Below are 25,674 nucleotides of genomic sequence, written 5' to 3'. Positions count from 1 at the left end.
CATGTAACTATCTCTTTCTATCGGTGTCGAATAGAAAGAGATAAACTTTTCACTTTTCACGTTTCCGTCCTAGGGGAAAAAAGATACATGATCGATCCCCAGATTAAGAATTTCTAATTAGATCCTACAATTTTACAATTTGGTAAACGTACGTTTTGTTTTTTGTCACTTTGGATTCTATAGAATAGAAATATATTCTTGTCTTGCTTGTCTTGCAAAACAAGAATATATTCTTGTCTTCGACGACTATTATCTTCGTTTATAAGCGATCACGTAAAGACGTAAATGAATGATGTGAATATATATGTCACAATGATGAATTTTTACTGCTTCATCTGCAACGCGCGTTGATTAACGACGAGAAGTCGTTGCAAGTCATCATTGTTGTTGCAAGCTTGCAGAATATTTTTCCAAGGAAAAATTATCTCGTGAAATTATATCGACCCATTCTCTCGCTTGCTGAACGTCTTCTACCAACTTCTCTTATAGCCTATATTCTCTTTTTTTTTTTGTTCAAAGTCTATGTGCAATTTATTATTTTATCACAAAAAAAGAGAGAGAAAGAGGGAGAGTGCGGGATATTTAAATGAAGCGCAACGTTACGATTCACTGTAATACATGTCGCAACGTGATGGTTGAGCAATTTACATTTACATCGCTTGAAAACCGATTAGTAAGATTAGTTTGAAGCCCAAATAACAAATTGCAAATTGCTAATCAACGAGTATATATATATATTTTTTTTTGCAACAGGATATTACGCAAAATAAAAAACGGTTTTGCGACGGGGTACGGTGTAGAATCAAAGTCAACTGGCATTAACTAAACCGCTTGTTGAAACCTCGCAGAAATGAAATTCGCGCATTGTCGCAGTAACAGAGAACGACAGAGCGATATCGACAATTATATCGAGTGATATAAAACGATAAGGACGCGGTTGGATCAGAAATCGGCACGTGGTAGGTATACGATTATAGTAAGACATAAAAGATTGTCAGTAAAATCCAAATAACTATATACTATCTACATAAACGTGATAAACACACGTAATAATGAAATATTAATATTGTATACTTAACAAGTTTCTTTTTTTAGTTTTCGTGAGAAAATTGCGAACAATCAAGCGTCGATAAATGATTCAAGAAGCGAGAGTGTGTTTAAAAAAAGAGACAATTATAAGTTTATAAAGGAAAGAAAAAGAGAAGAGGAAGCAATTTTACGAATCCAGTTCCCGAGAAAGAAAATAATTGTGGCAGTTTCTGTTTAATAAAATGCAATCGAGCAATTTCAAGGATCTGTGAACGATGCAGCGAGGAAAATAAGGCAAGAAACTAGGCGAGGAAGAAGGGATAGGAAATTGCGCGAGAACGTTAACAACAAGGACGGATATCCATTTTAGAAGAGGAAGAAAAAGAAGTCAATCGCGCGATCAGCTGATCGCCACCGCGTCATTCAGTCATTCTTTACAATTCTACCATGGCGCGTAATGTTTTCCGGACGGCACAAAGCAACCATCATCTCAGGTAAATGAGTGAAGGAGTGATCGTAGAAACTAGAAAGGATATTCGTAGAAGAAGGAAAAGCAGACGACGAGTCAACGGATATATTCCCTAACGATGGAATCCGGAAGGATTTAGCGCGCATCGAGAGAACGAGATCGTGCACATGAAAGGGCCGTCGCACAAAACGAGACATAAAATGGTCGTAAAAGCGATTAAACTGTAGCGATACGTTTAACGAGACATTACGTATTGCTTAGCGGAGTAAAACGTCGGAGTAAAACGTATCTAAGCGAGATCAGCTTAGGCGTCACGCTTTTACATAACTCGGGAGAGTTATTTCATGCATGGCAGCCTTTACAGTGTCCATCGAGGTGGTGCGCGCACGGCGAGATCGAATTCCCTGTACGAGCAATCGCGGCGGACGCCGCGTTTCCGCGTAGTAGCGTTCCTGTCGGCGTCCCGTTTGCTGTACAGTTATCGCAGTATTATTTATACAGCAGCGGACTGCTGTAGTCAGTGTAGTCGTCGTCGTCGTCGTCGTCGGTCGACTCGCACGGCGCACAGTCGGACGGTGCGAGCGGAACAGAAGGGAGCGTCCGGTCCGGGTCGACGACGGTCGTTGGTGTGTGTGACTTGCGCCGCTCTCCACGCTCTCGTGAAAATCTGATGAGTAAGTGTATCACGCCGGCTTGGCGTGAGACGTCACGCCTGACCGTTGCTCCTCGTCGCGTGTTCCCACTTCCCCGTCGCCGACGCGATTTTTCGGGTCGACGACGTGACGTTCGACGACGACGACATGACGGCTGGCGTGGTCGTCGTCAACCGAATGTAGCTCGTGCTGCTCGTGCATCACCAAAGTTCTCTCGAAAATAGCTCGTCCGCATCAACGAGTCGAAAATATCGACGCTTTGTATGACGCGGCTGGCAAATTGGCAATAGGTCGGTGAGAGTTGGGAATAGGTGGCTGACGCGAGCTCTCTGCGAAATGGGAACAATGTCATGAAAGCGGAGAGATCGATCGCGCTTAGATAATTACTCATTTATCGTACGCGTTTACATAACGTGATGTTTCGCATTTGTGCTGTTATATGTTATCGTTTGAAGACAGTGGGGCCGACGAGCGCTTAGAAGCCGCCGGGCTCTTTCATCCGCGCGTGTAATCAAAACATGAATTGTAAACTTTCAGCAGTATCATATACTTGTTGCTTTCAATGTCATAACAGAAACTGAATTTATGTGCGCGATAAAGTACTATTTATATTGCTGATATTACATTTGGTGATGAGCATTCGCAGTCGACGTGATGATAAAAGATAGAATTAAATTTTTTGTTTTTAATTCAATTATCAGCAAGCGTACAATAGCAGGATTACGTTAAAGCGACTTGAGCATAAAAATGTGCATATGATATCGTGAACTTATGTGACGTTACTTATGTAAATATATGCCTACGTATGGGCACGTGCGTACCTCACACATTGTGTGCGCAAATAAAAGGAATTGATCTTTGACTCTTGACTTAAAAATAGTTCTTTACACGTGCAAGTTTACAAAGCTCTCTGCGTTTGATGATTTTGAAAAAGATATGACTGTGTTTAAAAAAATTTAAAGGAATCTCTCTCTCTCTCGTATTTACATGATATTTTAAACATGATGTCACAAAGTCGGACATATAAGAGATACTGGAGACAGAGATACCGTCTTACTTGAAATTATATTTAAAAAATTGTTTTTAAATGTACGTATCTTTTTTCAGGGAATATATTATTTACCATAATAGAGGGGTCCGTAGCGAGCTGTTTCACTCTGAGCAATGAGTCCGCAAAGTCATAAGAATAATCTAACTCCAAAAGACATGCAGTCCAACGGATACTCTGCTGGCAATACCATGGCCAAAGAAGCGAAAAATCATTCATCTCCTTGTGAGTCAGTGGATTGTATGTGTGCTTAGATTGCCAATTTTTTACTTTTTATTATATACCATGTTTGCTACATCAACATCAGTTTTCAAGTGGTGTTTAGTACTTTATATCTTATGTCATGATTATTATAATTTTTTTCAAATTTTTTATGTATATCAAGATAGAATGACTATACAAAATGAGCAACTAAGCAATGACGTATCTAGATCAATATATAAGCTGACGAGTGTAAATATTCAAAATTCAAATCCCTTAATATAATCGTTTCCAAGTATAATTTTATCGGTAATTTAATCTTTATTTAAATCTATATACTTTAGCGAAAGGCTGATTAACCTTTATCAGTTAATGGCCAACCTTCAGCTGAAAATTAGTGGTCGAAAATACTGAAACTAATGAAACTGTGAATTTTGTACTTGGAAAAGACTATGAACTGGAAATATCATGTCCAATACTGTGTCTAATATTATAAATATTGTACTTGAAAGACTATATGCATTTGGAAATACTGCGTCTTTACACTGTGAAGAGTTGTATATACAATAATTATTATATCGTATAGACATCTACGCTTGCCGGCTTGTATCGGTCTGAATATCATCGCTTAGATTTTTCTATAAAAGAAGTATCAAATTTTGTTCCTAATTTAATTTTGTTAAGCTAAGTAACATTCGTAACAAAGTAGATAATGCTTGCGACAAGAATGTTATCCTTATTGCTTGATTGTCGCTAAAAGAACATTTTTAATTAGATAAATTCTCTTACTGTACATATATCTTTACATTTTGTTGCCACAATTTTTCTGCATGACGTGCCTATTAATAATCATATTCTAAAAATTTAATCTTACATAGCACATTTTTACAAAATTGTGCTTTTCTAATTGCTAGTGATCATCGCATCTTTTTTACAAAAATGTATTTCTAACATTATCATATTTTTATACAAATTACAAGATGAAATATTAATTGTAACATCGTTGTTACAGCGATGCCTTGGTTTGGGATGGATATAGGCGGTACATTGTGTAAATTAGTGTACTTTGAGCCAAAAGATATAACGCGAGACGAGGCGGACGCAGAAGTTGAGACGTTAAAAAATATTCGTCGATACCTTACCAAAAATTCAGCATACGGAAAAACTGGTCATCGTGATACACATTTACAAGTGAGCGTTATTAAATATTTAACTTGTACTTTCTGCAATTCACTGGTTACGTAGACCCCTGTTGATAATTGCTGATTTTAACGATTGTTTCAGATGAATAACGTCAGCATTAGAGGCAGACGAGGAACGTTACATTTTATTAGATTTCCCACAAGCGAAATGGGAAATTTTTTAGCACTAGCAAAATCAAAGGGTATGGCCAATCTCGTGACTACTGTTTGCGCCACTGGTGGTGGTGCTTTTAAGTTCGAAGATAATTTCAAAAAGGTTGGGAAAATCGCGTATATTGATTTCTGTTTTATTATAATTGCGACATGAATAATTGTTAAAATATATTACGAAATATCTCTGGCAGGAAGTAAATATGAACTTGGCAAAGTTCGATGAATTAGATAGTTTAATACGCGGAATGCTCTATATAGAGACTACGAATCCACATGAATGCTATTATTGGTCGAATCCCACCGATGACAGCAAATGCCAAAAAGTACCCTACGACTTCTCTGAACCATATCCTTTCTTGGTAAGTGTATATAGAAATATTTCGTTGTGCGCTTTTTTGACTGAAGGAGTTACTGATTGATTATATCTTGCAGCTCGTTAATATAGGCTCTGGAGTAAGCATACTGGCTGTGTATGGGTCAGAAAATTATAAAAGGATATCTGGAACAAGGTAAATTGCGCATGTGTTATATTTTGTAGTGGCAAGATATTTGTCGTCAAGTAATAACGGTATAACATTTTCCTTATAGTTTAGGTGGGGGTACGTTCTTAGGATTATGTTGTCTGCTTACTGGATGTAATACCTTTGAGGAGGCGATAGAATTAGCAACAGGCGGTGATAATACAACAGTAGATAAATTGGTTAAGGATATTTACGGCGGCGGTTATGGTCGTTTCGGTCTTCCCGGAGATTTAGTTGCAAGCAGGTACAATTGTAAAACACAATAATTAACTCCTATTCTAAGATGCAATTTCTTTATTTTGATTTTTAATTATCTTATTCTATATTTCATTGTTCTTAGTTTTGGACAAATGAATTCTAAAGATCGCAGAAATACCGTCACGAAGGAAGATTTGGCGCGTGCAACTCTTGTTACTATCACGAATAATATTGGTTCTATTGCGCGTATGTGTGCTGGCAATGAAAAAATCGAGAGGGTAATAATATATGTAATTTATGTTACATATCATTTCTCAAACTGGCCATTTGTAACAATTTTCGTTTTCAGGTCGTATTTGTAGGGAATTTTCTCAGGGTAAATCCCATAGCAATGAAGTTATTGGCCTATGCTATGGATTATTGGTCCAAAGGAACTTTGAAAGCCCTGTTTTTGGAACATGAAGTAAAAATCTAACTGAAAGCTCATATTTTAAAATAATTTCTCAAACTGGCCATTCAGACTAGACGTATCACTGGGTATTGTGTCTTGATTTCAGGGTTATTTCGGCGCGGTGGGATGTCTATTACAATTTAATGGCGAATCGTGCTAAACACAATAGAAAATGTCGGGGAAACAGTCATACAACATGCATCATTCCATATGACCAACTTCGTAGAACATTTCTCGAGTGAGCAAGATTGTTCAACATAATTATATTTATTTTTGTTACATTTTTCTCAATTATTCATGAATCTACTGTCTATTGAACAATCGTTTATTATAATAAGAATACGGAAAAACCTTGATATTTAGCAATAAGATTAAGGATATATTTGTAAAATGTCATCGTATAATTTATCACTATTTTAATGTAGGAAAAAATAATTGTGTCAAGATAGTTCTTTTCTTTTTTGGTCGGAGGGTAGTTATTTCGATATAATTGTTCGATTACGAGCACAAATTTGATACTCGGCAGGTAGAATCAATAATGGACCAATCCAAAGGGATTAAGGATTGCCTTTCCTTCCGATGTTCGTTACATGCCGCATATAGACTAGTTCTACCTCATAATTTATATTGTAAAGTTTTTCTACAAATGTGCACAGGTTTTTATGTATATAAGTAATATGGCAATCGTTATTACACTTGCACATTTTTTCGTAACAATGGAATAAAATCATTGTAGCGGTAAATACTTTCGCACTTTACTTTAATTGTTAATATTTGTTATTAATGCATTGCGTGTTATATAAGATGAAATTTTTAATACGAATTTTTTATTGAATATTAATGCAACTTGCTAATGAAACATTATTCATTCGCATCTGGCAATTGCATAAATTAAGAATTTTTTATCGATTCAGTGAGCTATTGTAATGCAAAATATACGCTTCCGTCAGGATATTATGAAACGATGCAGTACATATTCCAAGTTATCAAAGATGTGTCAAACGTTAAATCTTGTTTCTGAGAAATATGTAGTAATGCGATCGAAATCATTAAAAAACTGACATTATATCGCAAAGAAAATGTAAATATTTTAGAAATATTGTTTTTTAGAAAACAGTATAATCGTGATATATATTTATCTTCTATTTTAACTATTTGAAATGTAACAATTGATAAAACTTTCGATATGTTATTACTTGTAATTTATCGAATAATTTGACATTACCACAAACGTATCCTTATGCAAACGAATAACTTATTTCTGTTGCAATGTATTGTGAAAACATGCCAAACAAACTTTAATAAAATATCATTTTAATATACAATGCAAAATGTATATGTATGTCCATACCCATTACATCGTGTTATTCACAAATAGAAATAAAACTTTGTGAGTAAATTTAAGTATTGAACATATAATATGTAAATATTTTTTGAATATTAATTTCAATAATATATGTCATCGTATTATATATAGATATATAATGTATTTTTTATATAAATTTCATATTTGAAAGACGCATCCAAAAGTTAGAGTCCCTATACCAAAAGTTGTATGAAATATATCTGTATATATAAGGAATAAGAATATAAGACACACGGTTACTTAGCAACGTTCTTACAAAACAGTCCACTCTAAATGTCAAGCCCGACTGATTTGTACAGACATAGTCAGCTGATGTGAGACTATAGATTTAGTGGTATCGTCATTATTATTCGTGTTAATTTTTTTTACAATCCTTGAAGAGACCGGTATATTACATAAATCTTTTTACACCTTTTTTGATATCTATAAAAATGGTAAGCTCATTAATTTTAATTATTAACCTGTTATAAACGATTGCTTTTGCAACGCTAGATTATCAATATTTTTATCAATATTATCAGTATTTTGCCAATACATACTTTCTCACTACATTTTTATATAATTCCATATATGTAGCTATGATTCTTCTCTATCTATGATTTTATTTTCTCTTTTCCATCTCTTATAAATTAATATGTTTCTTAACTGTGTATTAAATTATTTAAAATTAATAAAAAGGGTCCCAAAAAAGCAAAAGGGAAAGCGACAGACAACGTCGATGGGGTAGACACAACAAAAATGAATAGAGAGCAATTGGAAATATATGCTCATAAGATATTGGAAGAGATGGAACGTGAACGGGAGGAAAGAAATTTTTTTCAACTAGAGAGAGACAAATTGCGAACTTTTTGGGAAATTACGAGACATCAGCTGGATGAAGCACGTGCCGTAGTCAGGTATTTTGGTAGTGGTGACTAACTGTTTGCGATGTTACGTAAACGCATTTAAAATTCTTTAGAAATAAAGAACGTGAGAAAGAAGAATTAGCAGAGAATCATGAAGCTGAACTTAAATTATACAAGCAGAAAGTAAAACATTTGATGTATGAGCATCAGACTAATTTGTCTGAAACCAAGGCCGATCATCTGGTTGCTCTTAAACTGGCGCAAGACGATCATGTCGTGCAAGAAAACGAGCTTATTAAAGACAAGACGGAGCTAAAAAATGTGCAGAAAGAACAAGAATTGGCGTATATGAACGAAATCCGCGCATTGAAACTGGTAAGACGTACATATGTATAACGATTTGCTGCAATCTACATGTACATATTTAGTAAATTGTAATTGAGAAAAAATCTCTTATTTTTATACGTACAAAATGCAGCACAATTCGGAGGAAATGAGCAATATGATGAAGAAATTTGAATCTGAAGCGGTAGAATTGGAGCAGAAATACGAACAAAAATTAACTAGTCAATATGAGTCCTTGATATTGAAGCATCGCATGGAAATAACCGAAGTGGAAGAGAGGAAAAACGCGCAAATCGCGAACCTGATAAAGAATCACGAGAACGCGTTTACTGAAATGAAAAATTATTACAACGATATCACTCTGAATAACTTATCGTTAATTAAGAGCATGAAGGTGAAGCCTTATTATAAATCCCACAATTATAATTATGGAAAACAAGAATCGAGGAATTTCTAATTAACGTAGCAAATCTTTTAACAGGAACAAATGGAAGTAATGAGAAACAATGAGGAACGTATGAAGAAGCAAGTACGAGAATTGACAGCAGAGAATAAAAAATATTCGGCTGACCTGAAAGCTTCGCAGGAAACGGCTGCCGAACTTAATCGGCAACTTGCAAATTACGAGAAAGACAAACAATGCTTAGTTGTTGGTATCTGAAACACAACTTTGGCATATAATAGCGCTATAAAGAACTAAAACTGAATTAATGATTATTACAGAATACAAAACGGAGATTGTCCACAGTGGTAAAAGATTTAGAAAATTTAAAATGGGAGAATGAAGTTCTCGAGCTGCGTTTTGAAAAAGTGTGACATTTAAATATACATATTCAAACATATAACATCTTCGAAATGTATATATACCTTTCTAATTTTATTTAGTGTCAATCCGAGAGAGACGAGTTACATTCTAGATTTGTCTCGGCTATATTCGAACTGCAACAGAAAACGGGTTTGAAGAATGTGCTCTTGGAAAAAAAATTAGAAAAGTTGTCGGACTTACTGGAGCAACGCGAAGCGCAGATTAGCGAAGTGTTAGCTGCTGCCCAATTGGATCCTGCGGCGGTGGTTAGTGTGAATAAGAAATTAGAGGTATGCGTTAAACACAATCTCATTATGCTCATCTGAATTAGATACGAATGTGGTAGCAATACAATATTTCTTTGTAGGATATGCTCAATAGAAAAAATACTGCAATACAAGACCTACAATATGAATTAGCGAAAGTGTGTAAAGCACATGACGATTTGTTAGCGGCTTATGAGAGTAAACTGCAAGAATACGGAATTCCCAAGTCTGAACTTGGATTTCAGCCTCTGAGGATGAAGATAGCCGGTACAAAATTGGGCTTGGGTCCAGCTAGTCTCGTTACCTCAAATCAGTAATATATTTTACAAATGTTTATATATAATCGATTTATGAAAAATTTATATCCCTTGTCTGAGAAAATCATACCGACAAGTGACATGCTTTATCGCTATTTTTATACATATATTTTAATGCAAGAGATAATAAGTTTTTAATAAGCCGTATAATACTTGACATGTGTCTATAGTACACTATACAAAATATTCGGTAATACGCGCATTTAATGCATCTAACGATAATTACTAAAAAGTGATACTTCAAAAAATCTTATTTTTAAACATAATAGATATATAGAATTAATTTTGACACAGAGTATTTTTATTCTGTAAAACAAATACATTTTAGCTTATGCGTTATGTTCTCAAAAATTACATAAAATTATCACAGAGAATGTACAGAGTAGATTGTATCGATGCCTGGAAGTTGTATAGTCTCAGTAATTATTCAACATATTTATGCTTTTGCCTTCAACCACATCTCTCGTTGCAATTAATATTGGTTAATATTAAAAAATCTGATATCATGTACGATTCATACATTTTCATGATTCTATTACTAATTGTATAACTTTTCTTTGCGTTCCAACATCTTGTCAGATATCTAACAACTGGCAGGCACAAATACACTGAAGATACATTCATATATAGATATTAACATATAGATATTAGACACTGACTAGTCTAACTTGTAAAACACTATAAGTCAAATACATCAGGTCACATGGTTAATAAATTTTTAACACTGGCTTTATGTAAAATATTTCCCCATCCGTTTCTCGCGCAATAATAGCAATAGTCTGTAAACTTTTCCATTTTATAATACTTTACGGTTAAGTGAAGAAATAATTTATCATTTGCTCACAGATTTGTAAATATTATACAACGCTTTGTATAGATATAATTTTATAATACATATATAGATGTGTATACATATATATATAATATATATACATATATACATATATATTTATATATATGCTTATATGTATATTAAGAATTTTGGCACAATAAGAAATAGAATCACAGTTGAAATCATTGTACATTATAAGATTTACAGATGGTTTTGTCAATACGTCGGTTTCGTGTTTCTGTGAAGTGTATGTTACACGCTTGCTACGATATGAAATGCACATTGAACCGTGTAAATTAACTGAAAACCCCACAACACTAGGCTACATTATAGAAAATTACGAAATAATATATAAAAAATCCAGGTTTCGGAAAAGATCGCGCGAAACGCTAAGAGATTAACCAGATAATTCTGAGCACTGCAAAATTTAGAATTTATCTGTACGCGTGTTTTTTTTTATCTTTCTTTGAATTAGGCTCGTTTGGTTACCACCTTATCTGAAAAGAACATCCGATCTACGCTGCTTTTCCTTTTCATTAAATTTTTACGGCCGTGTCGAGTGTGTATCAGAGTCGTAGAAAAAATAAGCATCTGTTTCAATTTTAGATATTAGTGGTCCATTGTTCCATTGTAAACCTTTTCCTCGAGTTCCTTTAAAGATTCGCTCGCTACGTTTAAAGGTGCATCGATTTCTAACTTGGTGCGCACACTCAATTTAAATGGGAGCGTAATATATGCTTAACATCGTTAAGCAGTATGACGCATTTATACATATAAAATTTATATATTCATGTAGCAACACACTTTCATTTTACTACTAGCGAGATCCTTACGCATTTGCGTGATAAATAAAAAGAAAATATATGAGCGTATGTATTATCTAGATAGGGGAAAGGCAAGGTACACTTTCAAGTAGTTCAAAATTACCATATACTCGCATAAATAGCAGATGTAAATGTACGATGATTATCTATGTGGCTTGTACACACTTGGTCTGCGGTCTGATAAGAGTTGTGTTAATTAATTTCAACGTTGAATTGCAAATTTTGTACTTTACTGGCATTGAAAAGGAACCATAAGTTTCCGGAAACTCTCTCGTTGTAAATTAATTAAAAGTTTTCAAGAATAATTTATTGACTTTCGAAAAAATTATGTGTATTACAAAAAAAAAAAAATGTGCGCGTACGACGTAACATAAATGCGATCTGTTAGCTTTACGGATTATTTGATTTTCTCGTTCAACTCATTATCCTCCAGTTTGGTAGAACGTCAGCGATCAACGTAGAAAAGTATGTTGTTACATTGTAAACTACGGTTTCGCCGGCGGCCAAAATCGCCCCGAAAGAGCCGTAAGTACCGTAATCTATTATGCTATGATTGCACGCGGACAAGACCGCCAGATCTTTCCCCGGGCCCTTGCCATCGTTCTCCGACACGAAGCTGATTCGATGACGCTTGCTGCGCAAGTTATACTTGCACCAGGCGATATTATCGCTCGTCACTACGAAGACCACGTTGCTGTACTTGCCGGCGAAGTAATCCATCGCCGACAGGTAGTAATTTACCGGCGCCGGCCGCGTCTTCAACTTCTGCCAGAGGTAATCTACGTAGTCGGTTCTGCGCACGTGTACGCTGACGTAAGTCGGCGAGGACAGGTTGAACTTCTCCGCCACGCGTTTCAATACTTTCTCCGCGTAGATCCTTAGACTCGGTTTAAACGTAAATTCCCGTCGTACATCGTCCAGCCAGACTAATATCAAAGACCAATAAGCCGCGTGCCTGAGAAAGAATTCAATTCTTATTTAATTTAAATATTTTAAAAGATTAAGAGAGAATTATAAAACTTATTTTATTCTATATAAGTAATGAAGGCTCAGACGATTAAAAAATCGATTGAAAATATAAAGAACGTGGGAGCCGACTTACGGCTCTATGCTCTTTATATTTTCAATTGCTTATTTTGTTCTGTATCATTTTATTCGTGCATTTATTCATGCATTTGTGTATGTAAAATCTCCAATGATGCTAACCTGGGTATAATGATGTTTTGCTCCGTGCTGTTCCACTGACTAAGCGAATTAACCACCTGACCGACGTCCAGCGTACATCTGCCAATATAGCTGAGCGGTGGGATGCTGAGGTTCTCGAAGTGTTCCTCCAGAGTCTTGAGGATGCAGCGCGGCATGAACGGCTCCAGGCCGGTCCTCCGGGCGGTCGCCCACACGGAGGCGTATTCCCAGATCTGGTTGCCCAGCCTACCGCCCTGTACCGCCGAGACTATGCCGTACTTGGGGCAGGGATTGTTGCGCAACTCCGACGCCGGTATACGGACGTTCTTCAGGTTCGTGCGACAGAGCGCCTGCTCGTACGCGAAGATCTTCATGTGACGTGCCGGCGGGGTCGACGTGTACATGGGAAACAGGAAGACGTGGATGCCAAATACCACTAACAGCGCGAGGACTATCGCGCTCGCAAGCACATGCTGTTGAGCGTGACTCATTCTTTCCGCTAATTTTTGCGCGCCACGCAAATTTTCAGCGACGGAATGCTCTTTTTTTTTCCTCTAGCACTTTCTCTCCCTCGCTCTACGTGCTTGCTCTCTACCCTTTCTTCACTACTTTGCTCTGCTTCTCGTTTGCTCTGCCTCTACTGGTCGGCCGCTCGCTTCTCGCACTAGTCCGGCATTTCATATCTACAGGTGTGCCATGTCCTTTGCTTTCCGACGTACATCTTGGCAACAATAAATGAGCGATTAATGAGCGATAAATGTACGGATGTCGTTTAGAATGATGATAACCACAAAGATATTGCGCATGTATATCATTTAAGGATAACATGATGTTTATTATGTACAATTTGAAATATCACGCGTTGTTATTTTAAGACTAAAGTTGAGGCAATCTGCATGTAACGTAGAAGTAGAATAGCAATAAGGACAGAAAATTATAGAAATCTATTTTTAATATGATACAATAATGAATATGAGTTCATCAATTTCAATTTTTTTATATTATAAAGAAATATTTCAAAATATATTTGGAGTATTACTTCATATATTCAGAAAGTTTAATCATATGGATTTAAAAATAGAATCTCACATTAGAATAGCATAGTTCCATTTAATTGTATTCCATATATTTTATTTTGGAATGTCCCAAATTCTTTTTACTCAATCAGTACGCGCATAACATACTCGCTTTCCATGGAAATGTGTCAAGTAGTTTAAATGTAATTTAATCCGTCCTCCAGACAGATTAAATCGCATCTTTTCCAGATAAATTGAAAAAGGACATGGCTTACACACAATTACTATGCAAAGCTCGAGTAAAATTCCATGCAAGCATGAATTTAGCGAAACGTAAATTATAATGTCAGCCTTTTGTAATCCTAAGAATATCAAGAAATTCGGTAATGGTACCGCTAATGATCTGATTGTGAGCTAATTCGTCGAGCGCGATTTTCGATGCGAACCATGCAGTAACTTATCTCTTCCAACAAGTACAGCAGCTGTATCCCAACGGTGTTAATAAGAGCGTATAATTAATACGGGGTGACGGTGGATGGAAAGGGTATGCGGGACGTATAAAACCCTTTATTACGGCCATTTGCTTCCACAGATCGTTCTCATCGCTCGGTAAGTGAGAGGGTGGGGTTCAAAAGTTTTGAAAAATGGTACGTATCACGCTGTCACGTTTAACGATGTGAATTTTCTATCTCGATATGAGAAAACTTGAAAATTTAAAGCTCGTGATAAACAACGTTATGAAACAAGACATAAACAATTTTACGTAGCTTAGGATTCGCTGGGGCGAAAGAAAAGTTTTAGTTCGCGTATACCTACGCGAAATCCAGGCTGCGATCCATTTGACGCTATAAATGCTTTGAACCGTTTATCGAGATCCAGCGACTTTTCGCGATTTTTGGACATACGAAACTGCGACGCACACGTCTCGCTGTTGATCTTCGTCGCAAAAATTAATCCTCTCGTGGAAAATCTGCAAATTCTGCACAGTCGCGTACATATATATATATACAAACTTATTTGAAGTTATTGCGTCGCAAGGATGAGAACTGCGTGACACACATTCTCCTCGAACCACCACCGTCAACGCGACGCGTACAGCTCGAGATCAATTTCTGAGAGAGAGAGAGAGAGAGGGACCTTTAAGAAACGTAATAAGAGGTTTCCGGGATCGCCATGTTCAATAGCGCGTTACTCTTCTCACTTCTCAGTTTCCTGCGTGGAGATGGGAGTCAGGTTTAGGTTCAGGTATCGGGTGCACTAACGTCCCTGGCCTCGACTTACCTTCCTCACGTTTGCACTACGATCAGTAGATATATCGTAATGAAAGAATCGCAATACTTATTCGCGACAAAGGCAAATCGCGAGACCGTGATTAACCTTCTCCGGGGCCAGCTTCCGCCCTTTTAAACCGGCGCGCGAGCTCGGCGAGAGTTAATTAGCCGCGGGAGTCCGGCCACCGAGCTCCGGGAGCAATTTCGCGAAAGACGAAGTCCTACTCACCCGTTCCGGCGAACTCGGAGCGATTCGCGACGCACAGGTCGAGCCTCGCAAGCAGCCGCGAGTTCCGCTCGCTCATGTTTGTCCCGGCGCGCGGACGCTTGTTGCACCCCGGCCGCCGTCAGTGTCAGTCGCCGTCGACGCCGTCCCCGTTTCTGTCGCCGCCGTCGGGCGTCGTCGCCGTCGCCGCACTCGTTGCACAGCGCCGTCTCCGGCGTCTCCCGTCCCCCGCTTCGCGGCAACCTTCAGGCCTTCAGGGCGACTGGCGACACTCGCTTCACGCTTCACGTCGATCGTCTCGCCTCTCGCGCGCGCTCTCCACCACTCTCCACCTCGCGTCCTCTACGACGCAACGACGTCCGGGCGGTCCGGGATCCTACGCGCTGTCGGACGGGGGCGAGCGGCGAGCCGCCATCCTCTCGCCGGGGATGTTTTCTCTCAGGGTCTCAGGGTGGGCGAGCGTGACGTCACCCACCCCCACGGGGCCGGCGCCGCACTCCGCGCTACGTATGGATTTTTAATTTTCCGTTGGCGCCCTTTCGAAGCCGGGAAGCCGCCATCTGGTGCCATTGTCCGTCGGTAATTCGCACCTCTCGCCCTCGGCTCTCGCACGGTATCGCGACTATCGCGAGTCGAGAAAAACACGTACGCGTTACATTTGGGAGAGAAATCGTAGTAAGAAGGAAAAAATGACACGTAAGCAATGCGTTTATATTAGATTTCAAGTGCGAATTGCTGTGCGCTTTCTGCTCTTAGAAGAGAACGCGAACGCGACGCGTAATTTTCTGGTTCGTCTCCTTTTGCATCTTTTGTTAGTAAAATGAAACAGCCATATGCAGATCTCGCGGAGAAAAAGCGGGAAGAAAACGAGTGCAGAAAGTGTAACATCGAACACGCACCAACATCGCGTTCGTGCCGTTACTATTTTCAAGTTACTTATTGTTCAAATCACTGAAACTTATTCAAACCAAAATTACAGCCGCACTTCTCGTGGCTGCAGCTATCGGTGTTACCAGCGGTTGCTATTATCGGCGATAGAGAATAATTTATCCGTCGATTAATAGAGATTTACGAAGTATCTCTCGATTCTTGCAGAAAAACCTCTCCCGCGTTTGCTTTCAATTCGGCTCAACTTGAATCAGTCATGTGACGTCATTCGACCAATCAAGTGATACCCCGCGGTTTCCTTTTCCGCCATTACCGATCGCGGCTCTGTCGTTTCTTCACCTCGGTGTTCTGCGTGCGGCTTCTTTCGTCGGTCGTGGCCACTTGATTCAATTTCTGCCGTCTCGTGTGGAATTCGGCGAAAAGGTATCATTCGCATGCTTATATATGATTAGAATATTGAATACAACACGTTGGATGTTACGATTCACTGAAATACCATTGAAATGCTAATTGTTTTCTGTTCGCCGCAGGGAGGTTCGCGGGAATACGGCACGGCGGCGATAACGCAGCGATTCAGAGACGGAGAACGGGGAGTGCGGGGACAACGAAATCGGTGAGTGCGTAATATTACAGGGTACTCGTTGAAAATTCTCATCGCATCTTGATTATTACGAAACGTCGTTCGCGTGCGCGTTACGCAAAAGCCTGCACCCAGTGCACCCGCGCGAGATAACGCAGCGTCTTATAGCAGGTATTTTGCATTTTTCTCTCTCTCTCTCTCTCTCTCTCTCTCTCTCTCTCCCTCTCTAGACGCCGGTCTCTCGCGCCACGTCGCGGTCGATCCGTTTGCAATTTCGAAGCTGAGTTTGCGAGACCTCAATTTCTGACGTGATTTTTTTTCTTTTGTCGGTCGCCGTTTTATCCCGATTGTGAAGAGAGACGCGACGGCGAATCTGTCGCGGCGCTTTTATCACGCTTTCGTTATTCGCAAGCTCGAAAAAGCTCGTCGCCGAAGTAGGCCGCGTATCTTTCGGTCGGGACACGCGACGTTTTATTCGTACGTCCTTGTTTAGATACAGTTTAAAATATTAGAAAATTGGTATTTATATTATAGGAGAATTATAGCGCTATTACTGCTCGCAAATTATTTTATATAAAGCTAAAACATTATTATGAAATGCTTTCATATTTTCAAGAATAAAGGTGATATCGAAGCTGCCTAATCATTTATATAGATATTATATAAATTTATAAATTCATAAATTTATAAAGTTACATTGTATAAATATTTATATTATAAATTATATTATAAATATTTATACAATATAAATTTATAAATTATATTACAAATATTTCTACAATATAAATTTATAAATTTATAAATTTATGGATTTATAAATTTATATAATATCTATATAAATGATTAGGCAGCTTCGATATCATCTTTATTCTTGAAAATATGAAAGCATTTTATAATAATATTTTATCTTTATCTATATAAAATAATTTGCGAGCAGTAAAAGCGCTATAATTCTCTTATAAATACCAATTTTTTAATATTTTAAACTGTATCTAAACGAGGACGTACGAATAAAACGTCGTATTATAAATATTTACAAAAAAACGTTGAATGATATATACATATATATTTTAAAAAATTAACTTTACTCTTGGAGATATTTTTATCAAGCTCTCAGAACAAAATTTTTTGAACAACTGTTTCTAGCTATTGTATTTTACCCTTATCATCGCTAAGCGGACACGCAAAACGGACTTGCTTGTACAATAATTGAGATACAGATAGGAATTAAACGTGACCATATACTCCTTGCTCTCGATTTCGCAAATTATCAACCGGCATTATCGTGAATCGAAAAATTATGTAGCTTAGGAATCTGCAGTAATTTCTGTAATTTCCCAAAACGCTTATTGTATATAACAGCGTATATATACATACATTGATCCCGATTTCGACAAATCGTCGGTCAGTATTAACGCGAATTCTTTTCACGTAAATTCGTATGATACTTCTTTTTTATCGCATCACGCGATGCTTCACGGACGATCCCCGCAGTCTCGATTCTTCTCCTTCGTGTGCCTGTCAATTGCATTGGCCGAGGCCGAGAAATTTTCGATTCCCGCGAAATCCTTTCGACCACGAAATAAGACGCGGCGGAATGAGTCGCGATAGGAAATTTCTCGGACAAGTTTTATTCGGGATTGCGAATACGCGTCCCGAAGGGTATTCTCCCGTGCTCTTTCGCAGGGGCGGATTACTGACTTCTTGGGGATTGAAACTAATAATTGAATTGATTACTGTAAGAAAAGAAGTGATCACGGATAAACCCGATCACGGATAAACCCGACCACGGATAAACCACAGAAAACTCAATCACTTTTTCCATAGGAACATGTTGCATAAATACAGTAAAAGTATTGGAACTGAAACAATTTCTTTTGAGTTACAACTTGAATTTAGAAAAATTGTACGAATTTCAATTGCGGCGAATAAAGCTCGAAGTTTACGATTGAGGAAAACTTTTTGAGAAGGAAGAAGTTCTCGCAATTGTTTATCAAGTTTCTCTTTCTTTTCTCTATCTTATTCAGACTTCGAGATGCTACAGAGACACAAGCACATTGCAGAAATTACATTTATTTCTTGTAATAAAGATTGGCGCATCCTCTTCTGTTTGAATGCCGATAGACTTGGAAATTCATCTCACCTCGAAATTATGCTGTCTCAATTTCCTTGCTTACCCATCCCGTCCCGTTAGCTTTCACGCAGAAATCCGCTCCTGTGCTTGCGCAGGTGGAAGCACCCTGTGACATGCATACGACCGCGGCGCCTTGTATGCACCACGTATCGCTTTAGAGGAGAAAGAGGAGAGGAAGGGGGAAGAGAAGATACCGATTGAAATCGCGCACGGCGCGGCGGCAGCGGGTCCATGCTATTGACAGGCCGTCTTTTATAGGTATGTGCATCGCAATTCTTCCGCAATTTTGCCGTACCCCTTTTGGAACTCCTTTTTCCGCATCCCGACGGCAGCAATCCGACATTCGATATCGCGCTACCATCACCCCTTTATCTCACCGTGGTCTTTTCATTTTCCTTCTTTCCCGCTCGGTTTAGCCGACAAGTCTTCGTGCTTGTTCCCTGCGCGAATGCATCTTCAATTCGAGGATTTTTATATAAAGGATTTTTTATCACAATGTATTTTATAATGTAGTAGTAATATTTTACGTTAATATACGTATAATAGATATAATTGATCAAAGGTATTTTTGTTACCTCGACATTTACGGATAGTTTATTATTTGTACTTTGAAAATATAAATTATTTTTACGTTTTCAGTTATTTTTAGTAAGAACGTCTACTGAAAGTGTGATACAATTCTCGTACTTATTTTCGTACAGATACATTTACTAATTCGGCACAAAAGCTTTTTTATCAATAGAACTGCCCTCATCTTTAGTAATCAGACGAGAGCAATAATTTTTTTAGTCTATTACAATTTTACGAAGCTCGAAACGATTCATATTCGATTTATTTCCGATTCGCGAGATGACCGTAGTGGTATTTTCGTCCGTTCCCCAAACCCGCCAAGTGTCATCAAATTCGATCACTCGCAAACCCGGTTCCTGGTTAGTCGTAGTTTACATCGACGCCTCGTAGCTCGCGCGGAGTTTGGGTTCGTGCCGGAGTTTGCGCGAAAATTGCATTTCGGTCGTCGTTGAGAATCAAGGCAAACGATATTTGATCTCGGACGGCATCGACTAGGGGTGCGGACGATGCAGCGGACAGAGTGCACTTTGCGCTTTGCACACGAGATATGATGTGATTTAGCAAACGGTTTTACATGAGAGATGCATTCGTCTCTTTAAATCTATTTCAAAGATCCTTCATATCGATTCTGTCATGTCCATTTCGATATTTCGGTGCGAATCCAACGGATGTCTATTCTGATACACGTGTGAAAACAGATGTAAAGAAGTTGGAAGCACAGAATGCTTATTCTTTCGTCTTGCAGACACGCACAATTAGTGCGGCCGTTCTTTTGAATGAACTTGTAATTTGTTAATGTCTTTATTTAATTTTTGGAGCTTCTAAAGAAGCTCGGGTTAAAATTAAGTTCGTAAGTAGGTCGGAGCAGCAATCCGTGTATTTTAGAGAGAAAGAGGAAGACAGAGAGAGAGAGAGAGAGAGAGAGAGAGAGAGAGAGCCTCAATTAATTTCTGTATTCTATGGATAAACTGTTAATTTTGGATCGCGCAACGGTACACGGCTAATTTGATTACTTAACATTATTTTGAGATATTTTCAATGACGTTCGAGATTAGAATTGACATATTATACAATAGTGGTAGTTTTCCGCGCGCGCGCGCGCGCGCGCGATGACTCGTATTACTTTTCTCGCGGAATCAAACAATTTTACAACACAGTTTTATGAGGCATAATCGAATTATCCCACCTATACATTTACGCTCTATTGTTGTACGCCAATGCGTATGCCCAATTGTTGTACACCCAATTGCGCTCTTGTGAACGCCGCGGCCTATAAGTAATTCATTTATCCGATGCTGTGCCCGCGACACGCAACAATGGCGTTGCAAATGAAAAACCATTAAAAAGCATTAAACGCACTGTTTTCATCTCGATTGCGACCAAGGCGACATGATTTGTGCGTATCGTAGAGGGAAAACGAACTGTAGATAGCAATATCGAGTTTGAAGATGCATTAAGCGAGAGACTATATTTTAGACTGGTCAAAGAGCTCCCCGATAAAATATTTCATATTTTACCAAATTCTGTACATTTATACGCCTTTTTAAAGCAAACTTCTCTATTTAAAATCAAAATGAACTGATTATCTTTACATTATCTAACACTAACGACCTACAAGATTTATGATCTGAGACTTATTAGGATTGCGCGACTTATTGTTAGCGCTATACTAACATTCTTCATTCGCACACACACAATTGACAGGTTCTTATTGTTAGTCGTGCGAAAGTCGACGTTAATATCAGATCCGTCCTTTCTAGCTATCTCTCGCTCTCCTTACGCGCGTCTACGCATATATTTAGCGGGCTTCAGTTTACTAACCAAATTGCAATGGGCGGCGACAACGCGGATACCGTGTATTTCAATCTCGAGTCCCGAGATTTGGTGGGACGCGTTGACGGAGACAGAAAGAGGCGGTTGGGATACCAAGGGGGATGCACGTCGGGATTCGCCGTGAGCGAGACGAGAGGGAAAGCCGGGGATGTAGATAGCGATTGAGAAAGGGGGACGAAGGACGAGAGAGCTGTGAGAGATGGAGAGAAACACGTTGATAGAGTGGCAAGATGGAGTGGGAAGGGAGTATCCTGCGGAAATTCGATGCTAATGAAGGAAATTGCGTAGATGCCAAACCAGTATTTCCCTTATCTCTCTCCCTTCCTCCTTCCCTTCCTCTCTCTCCTCTCTCTCTCTCTTTCCTCTCTCTCTTTCTCTCTCTCTCTCTCTCTCTCTCTCTCTCTCTCTTTCTCTCGTTCTCCTTCTCACCTTCTCAGCCTCTCCCGTTTTCTTCTTAGAGGAGGGCAACACCCGCCTCCGCGAAGAGGGCGTAACGAATTTCTCCCCCGCTTTCCGTTTGCAAGGTGTACTTCTGAGTTCACTAATTTCCACTTCTTCCTTTCCGAACATCGATAAACAGTCGGAAGGTTCTGGATGTTGTCATTGGAATCCGCACGGAGTTATTCTTAACTTCGCCGTTAGATACTAGCGCAGGTGGACCATTTTAATTGAGACAATGGACAGGGTCCATTTCTTCCAGCGTAATCAGGAAAACTCCAACAAATCGCAATAGAAATAGGCAATTAATTGCTACCAGTATGAATCCAATGAGACGTTTTTTATATTAATTTTAAAATATAGCGTTAGCTTTTCTTATTAAAGCAGGATGTCTCGGATATTTTGCCATTACTCCAGAGATCGTCAATATCCGCAAACCGGATTCTTATCACTCCGTGGAACTCGCGAGTAAGCTTACGCGTGCCTTTGCATTATCTCCATCTCGCCAGGCGTGTCTCCTTTATCGAAGCAACCCACCCCGAGGGAGGAGTCGCTTTTTCGAAGTGGAAAGTCGTCCGGGACACCGCGCCCTTTATCGAGCATAATTATCGCACAACTCGTACGATGGTAAAGTTCAATAGGTATATATAAAGTGCAATCGTCGTCGCTGCGCCATGAATAATCAGATTATAATCATTGATCCGATCTTCGAAGGGTGTAACTTTGCTTCACCGGCGAATATCGCGTCTATTGACTGATACAACGGCGAGAAGCTGAATCGTTATCTATACTGCAAGTTCAAATATATTATTTTAGCTGGAGCTCTTCTTACACGTTTCTTTCCATTTTAAATCACGTTATTTAACACGATTGAACGCATTAACTTAATTTAATACGATTAAACGTGTTAAATGACAATTTAACACATGAAGAAACATGTAAAAAGAGCTGTAGTCAAATGTGTCATTTTTAATTGTTTATGCGTGTGAAAATAACACACTTACATGAATTGGCAATGTAGGGCCCGCAATATTCAGCCACATCGACTTAAATGATTAGGGTTACTTCGACCAAACTCCGATTAACTTAATCGTTGATTAGTCCATTGGAAATGACCAATCGCATTTGCTCATTAAGTAGATTGACAAATGCGATTGGTCATTTCCAGTAGACTAATCAACGATTAAGTTAATCGGAGTTTGGTCAAAGTAGCCCTAAACTTTAAAAAAATTTACACTGGCTTTCTTTTATTTCGTCACCGTGTTTGCCGCGTATGTCGGCGTTAATTGTAATTTAATTCGCGCGTGTAATTGTACCGGAGACCGCCTAGAAATTCCTGCGAGTTCCGAAACAACGAGGATCATTGTTCGTGACTGTCGCTGACTCTTATATTCCGTGCCGTGGCCATAATTTCCTACGATGATACTTCTCCTCCTCGGCGGAAACACTCGGAAATGGAAGTGTCCGCGTCGGGGATATTTAAGACTACAAGCGCGTACAAGCTTTTAACTCTCTTTCTCGCATATGTGTCAAGCACGAGCGTTTCCGAAGATGTTTTTTCCTTCGCGCGAAGGTGACCGTGGAAAAACTATTTTCACCACTTCTGTAACATTCGGTAAAGGATATAAAAATTTCGTGTAACAACGGCGCTACTAAAGAAACTAATTGTAAGTGGGACAATGTAATTGATTTATACTACATGTGCCAACTTATTAAAAATCGTAATTATAATATAATATAAAAAGTTATAATTGTTTCCATTTTCTGAAAGTCAGGGTTTCTCTAATGTTTCAGTAGTTTTAAATATTTTAATAGTTGTAGTAAAATTAATGTTCGTATATTTGATCTTTTTTAAAAGAATTTTTTTCATACGAGAGAGAAAAATATTTTATCAGAATATATTATTTTTGTTGTATTGTTATTAAATAAATATTTGTTCCATTTCATGATCGAAGAAATGTTACGTGGAGCACTAAAATTATTTTGTCAGTAATTAAATTTTTAAATAATGTATACCAAAATTACACATGATTACATTACAATTACATAATTATATTAAATTGCTATAATGTAACGTAATTGCTACTGATCGATTTTAATTTTTAACCGACATTCTATATTTCATTTGTGTATTTATATTTCATTTTAATATAATTTGAATTATATCAAGAAACAATATCAGCAATTGCAATAATGAATGGACAATTACATTGACAAAACGTTGAACTGAAACAATTTTCTCAAGAGAAAAAGCATTCGTTTAAATATTATATATATAATTTATTTAAATTTGTACAGCATTTTACGTTATTTAGGTTGATTTAGTTCTTGGGTTAATAATAATTATGCTAGCATTTGTTCAACTGATTTAACTGAATTCTATGATAAAAATAAAATTAATGAATTACTTGTCTCTGGAAATATATAAAAAACGCAACGTTTATATTTATTTAATAATATATTTACATGGTAGAAATAGAACATTGCATCATTCTTACTAATGTCCCAGTAATCTAGCAGCTGTGCGCTTTAACATCCAATGTTTTTGTTTTATATTCATATAGAGAATGCATGAAGATAATAATCGAAATTTTTTTCACATAATCGTCGTTTTTATTTTACTATCAGAGAAATTTCAATATTTATGTACGAGTTAACTTTAATATGTTAACTTTAATATGTAGTGTATCTAATTTCGTAATAATATTATATGATTTCAGCAAGAAATAATACATCAATCATTTTCAATAGACTTCGAACAATTTGAAATTGGTATTAATAACATTTCATATAATAACCGTAATATTATAATAATGATATGGTAGTTATTTTAGCTTGAATTTTCGGTCCCGAGTATAAAATAATCCGTTATTATTAGGATGAGGTCGACGTTATTAAGACCGTGTTACAATACGTCGAAGTTGTTTACAGAAATAGCAAAAGCGATGCAAATAACGTAATAATTTGGGACGAGAGTTTTGTAAGCTCAATTTAGTAAGCATCACGTCGGAAAACCGACAGCGCGCATTAAAACAATGAGATTTAATGAATGGATATACTGTACACACGCAACAGGAATAATTGGCAACGAACTCGTGTGCTATCTTGACGTTCGAACAATCGTTCGTGAAGTGTAAAATAGCTTTTCGCTGCGAATTGGGTCGCGTGGTAAAAAATGATTGTGCGCTCGCGCTTATACGGATTTTGAAATATCTCGCGCAAACACGTCGATACGTGGCGAAGGGGGAGGATTCCATAGGCAGAAGCTGAAGCGTGCGACTACCGATCTTCTCCCCTTCCGTGAACGATACTCGATATTTCTCATTTCGGACGCCACTCGGCTATTTGCATCTTTATGGAACATTTTAGCCTGCAGCTCGCTCGCAGGCGTACGTGTGCATACTATTTACTTTTATATATTTTTTTTCGACGGGTGTCGCGCGAGATTAGACGACGTGAGTGAAATGCGCGTTACAGTGGCGACAAAGATTATGTATAAAAAAATGGTTAGAAAATTTATTGTACGGTGTCTTTCTGTTACAAGGGGTGCCTAAAGAATATAGTAACCTAAAGAAAAAAGTAACGACGTTAATGTCCTTAAGATATCCTGCATGTAACAATTGTTTGATAACTTTCTTTAATAAACGATCGCGACGATATCGATAGGAAGTTTATGGTAGTGCTGCTTGAAAATTGCAGTTGCAAAATCACGATTAAGAATGTTCCTCGCGAGCTGCCGCTGTTCGCGAGTTGGAAAATTACGGCACATCGTGCTTAGCGCACGATCAGTCACCATGCCGTTGCACGAATGGAGTGTGTTGTAAAACTATCGACAGATAGCCGCCTGGGTCACAGTTGGCATCTGTCTATTGATTGATGAAGCGTGCGAGGATATCATTCTCTCTATATACCACGTTCCACCTACTATTCACGTCATTGCACTCCGTGCGCGTAGCCCGGAGCATTTGATTTTTTAACAGTATTCACAAGGAACGTTTTGTCGCTATC

At 38.1% G+C, this 25,674-nt stretch overlaps 3 protein-coding genes across 8 annotated transcripts; 2 read left to right on the top strand and 1 right to left on the bottom strand.

Moving 5' to 3' along the window:
• The first annotated feature begins 784 nt into the window (after window positions 1-784).
• Window positions 785-7,250, top strand: Fbl (pantothenate kinase 3 fbl). 6 transcript variants are annotated; one of them, XM_071797807.1, is made up of 10 exons: window positions 785-959; window positions 3,259-3,439; window positions 4,413-4,591; window positions 4,685-4,858; window positions 4,947-5,114; window positions 5,188-5,264; window positions 5,344-5,520; window positions 5,617-5,752; window positions 5,824-5,937; window positions 6,032-7,250. In XM_071797807.1, the coding sequence occupies exons 2-10, from the start codon at window positions 3,316-3,318 to the stop codon at window positions 6,083-6,085; spliced, it is 1,203 nt and encodes a 400-aa protein (XP_071653908.1). In that variant the 5' UTR covers window positions 785-959; window positions 3,259-3,315; the 3' UTR covers window positions 6,086-7,250. The 6 variants fall into 6 exon arrangements, with proteins under 6 accessions (XP_071653908.1, XP_071653906.1, XP_071653904.1 ...); XM_071797805.1 differs by lacking the exon at window positions 785-959 and adding an exon at window positions 1,132-1,523; XM_071797803.1 differs by lacking the exon at window positions 785-959 and adding an exon at window positions 1,545-2,172.
• A 300-nt stretch (window positions 7,251-7,550) lies between these two features.
• On the top strand, window positions 7,551-10,596 carry Gas8 (Growth arrest specific protein 8). The gene is made up of 8 exons (XM_071797802.1): window positions 7,551-7,725; window positions 7,970-8,187; window positions 8,250-8,511; window positions 8,615-8,875; window positions 8,963-9,130; window positions 9,205-9,291; window positions 9,367-9,576; window positions 9,654-10,596. The coding sequence occupies exons 1-8, from the start codon at window positions 7,723-7,725 to the stop codon at window positions 9,867-9,869; spliced, it is 1,425 nt and encodes a 474-aa protein (XP_071653903.1). The 5' UTR covers window positions 7,551-7,722; the 3' UTR covers window positions 9,870-10,596.
• Window positions 10,149-15,671, bottom strand: LOC139825240 (galactoside 2-alpha-L-fucosyltransferase Sec1). Its single transcript, XM_071797810.1, has 3 exons — window positions 15,227-15,671; window positions 12,732-13,431; window positions 10,149-12,480 (listed from the first exon to the last, which is right to left on the bottom strand). The coding sequence occupies exons 2-3, from the start codon at window positions 13,199-13,201 to the stop codon at window positions 11,940-11,942; spliced, it is 1,011 nt and encodes a 336-aa protein (XP_071653911.1). The 5' UTR covers window positions 13,202-13,431; window positions 15,227-15,671; the 3' UTR covers window positions 10,149-11,939.
• Between the last annotated feature and the right edge of the window lie 10,003 nt (window positions 15,672-25,674).

The sequence above is a fragment of the Temnothorax longispinosus genome, chromosome 2, assembly GCF_030848805.1.
Source record: "Temnothorax longispinosus isolate EJ_2023e chromosome 2, Tlon_JGU_v1, whole genome shotgun sequence".
Lineage (NCBI taxonomy): Eukaryota > Metazoa > Arthropoda > Insecta > Hymenoptera > Formicidae > Temnothorax > Temnothorax longispinosus.
This window is presented reverse-complemented; position numbering and strand designations above follow the sequence as displayed.

What these genes read in the sequence shown, in the direction of transcription:
- Gas8 (XM_071797802.1), top strand. An exon ending in GAAGCACGTGCCGTAGTCAG is followed by an intron (nt 8,188 to 8,249) that starts GTATTTTGGTAG and finishes AAAATTCTTTAG; the next exon opens with AAATAAAGAACGTGAGAAAG. An exon ending in CGTTAATTAAGAGCATGAAG is followed by an intron (nt 8,876 to 8,962) that starts GTGAAGCCTTAT and finishes ATCTTTTAACAG; the next exon opens with GAACAAATGGAAGTAATGAG.
- LOC139825240 (XM_071797810.1), bottom strand. Translation starts at nt 13,201, where the DNA reads ATGAGTCACGCTCAACAGCATGTGCTTGCGAGCGCGATAGTCCTCGCG. An exon ending in CAAAACATCATTATACCCAG is followed by an intron (nt 12,481 to 12,731) that starts GTTAGCATCATT and finishes ATTCTTTCTCAG; the next exon opens with GCACGCGGCTTATTGGTCTT.
- Fbl (XM_071797807.1), top strand. Translation starts at nt 3,316, where the DNA reads ATGAGTCCGCAAAGTCATAAGAATAATCTAACTCCAAAAGACATGCAG. An exon ending in CTGAACCATATCCTTTCTTG is followed by an intron (nt 5,115 to 5,187) that starts GTAAGTGTATAT and finishes TATATCTTGCAG; the next exon opens with CTCGTTAATATAGGCTCTGG. An exon ending in GGAGATTTAGTTGCAAGCAG is followed by an intron (nt 5,521 to 5,616) that starts GTACAATTGTAA and finishes CATTGTTCTTAG; the next exon opens with TTTTGGACAAATGAATTCTA.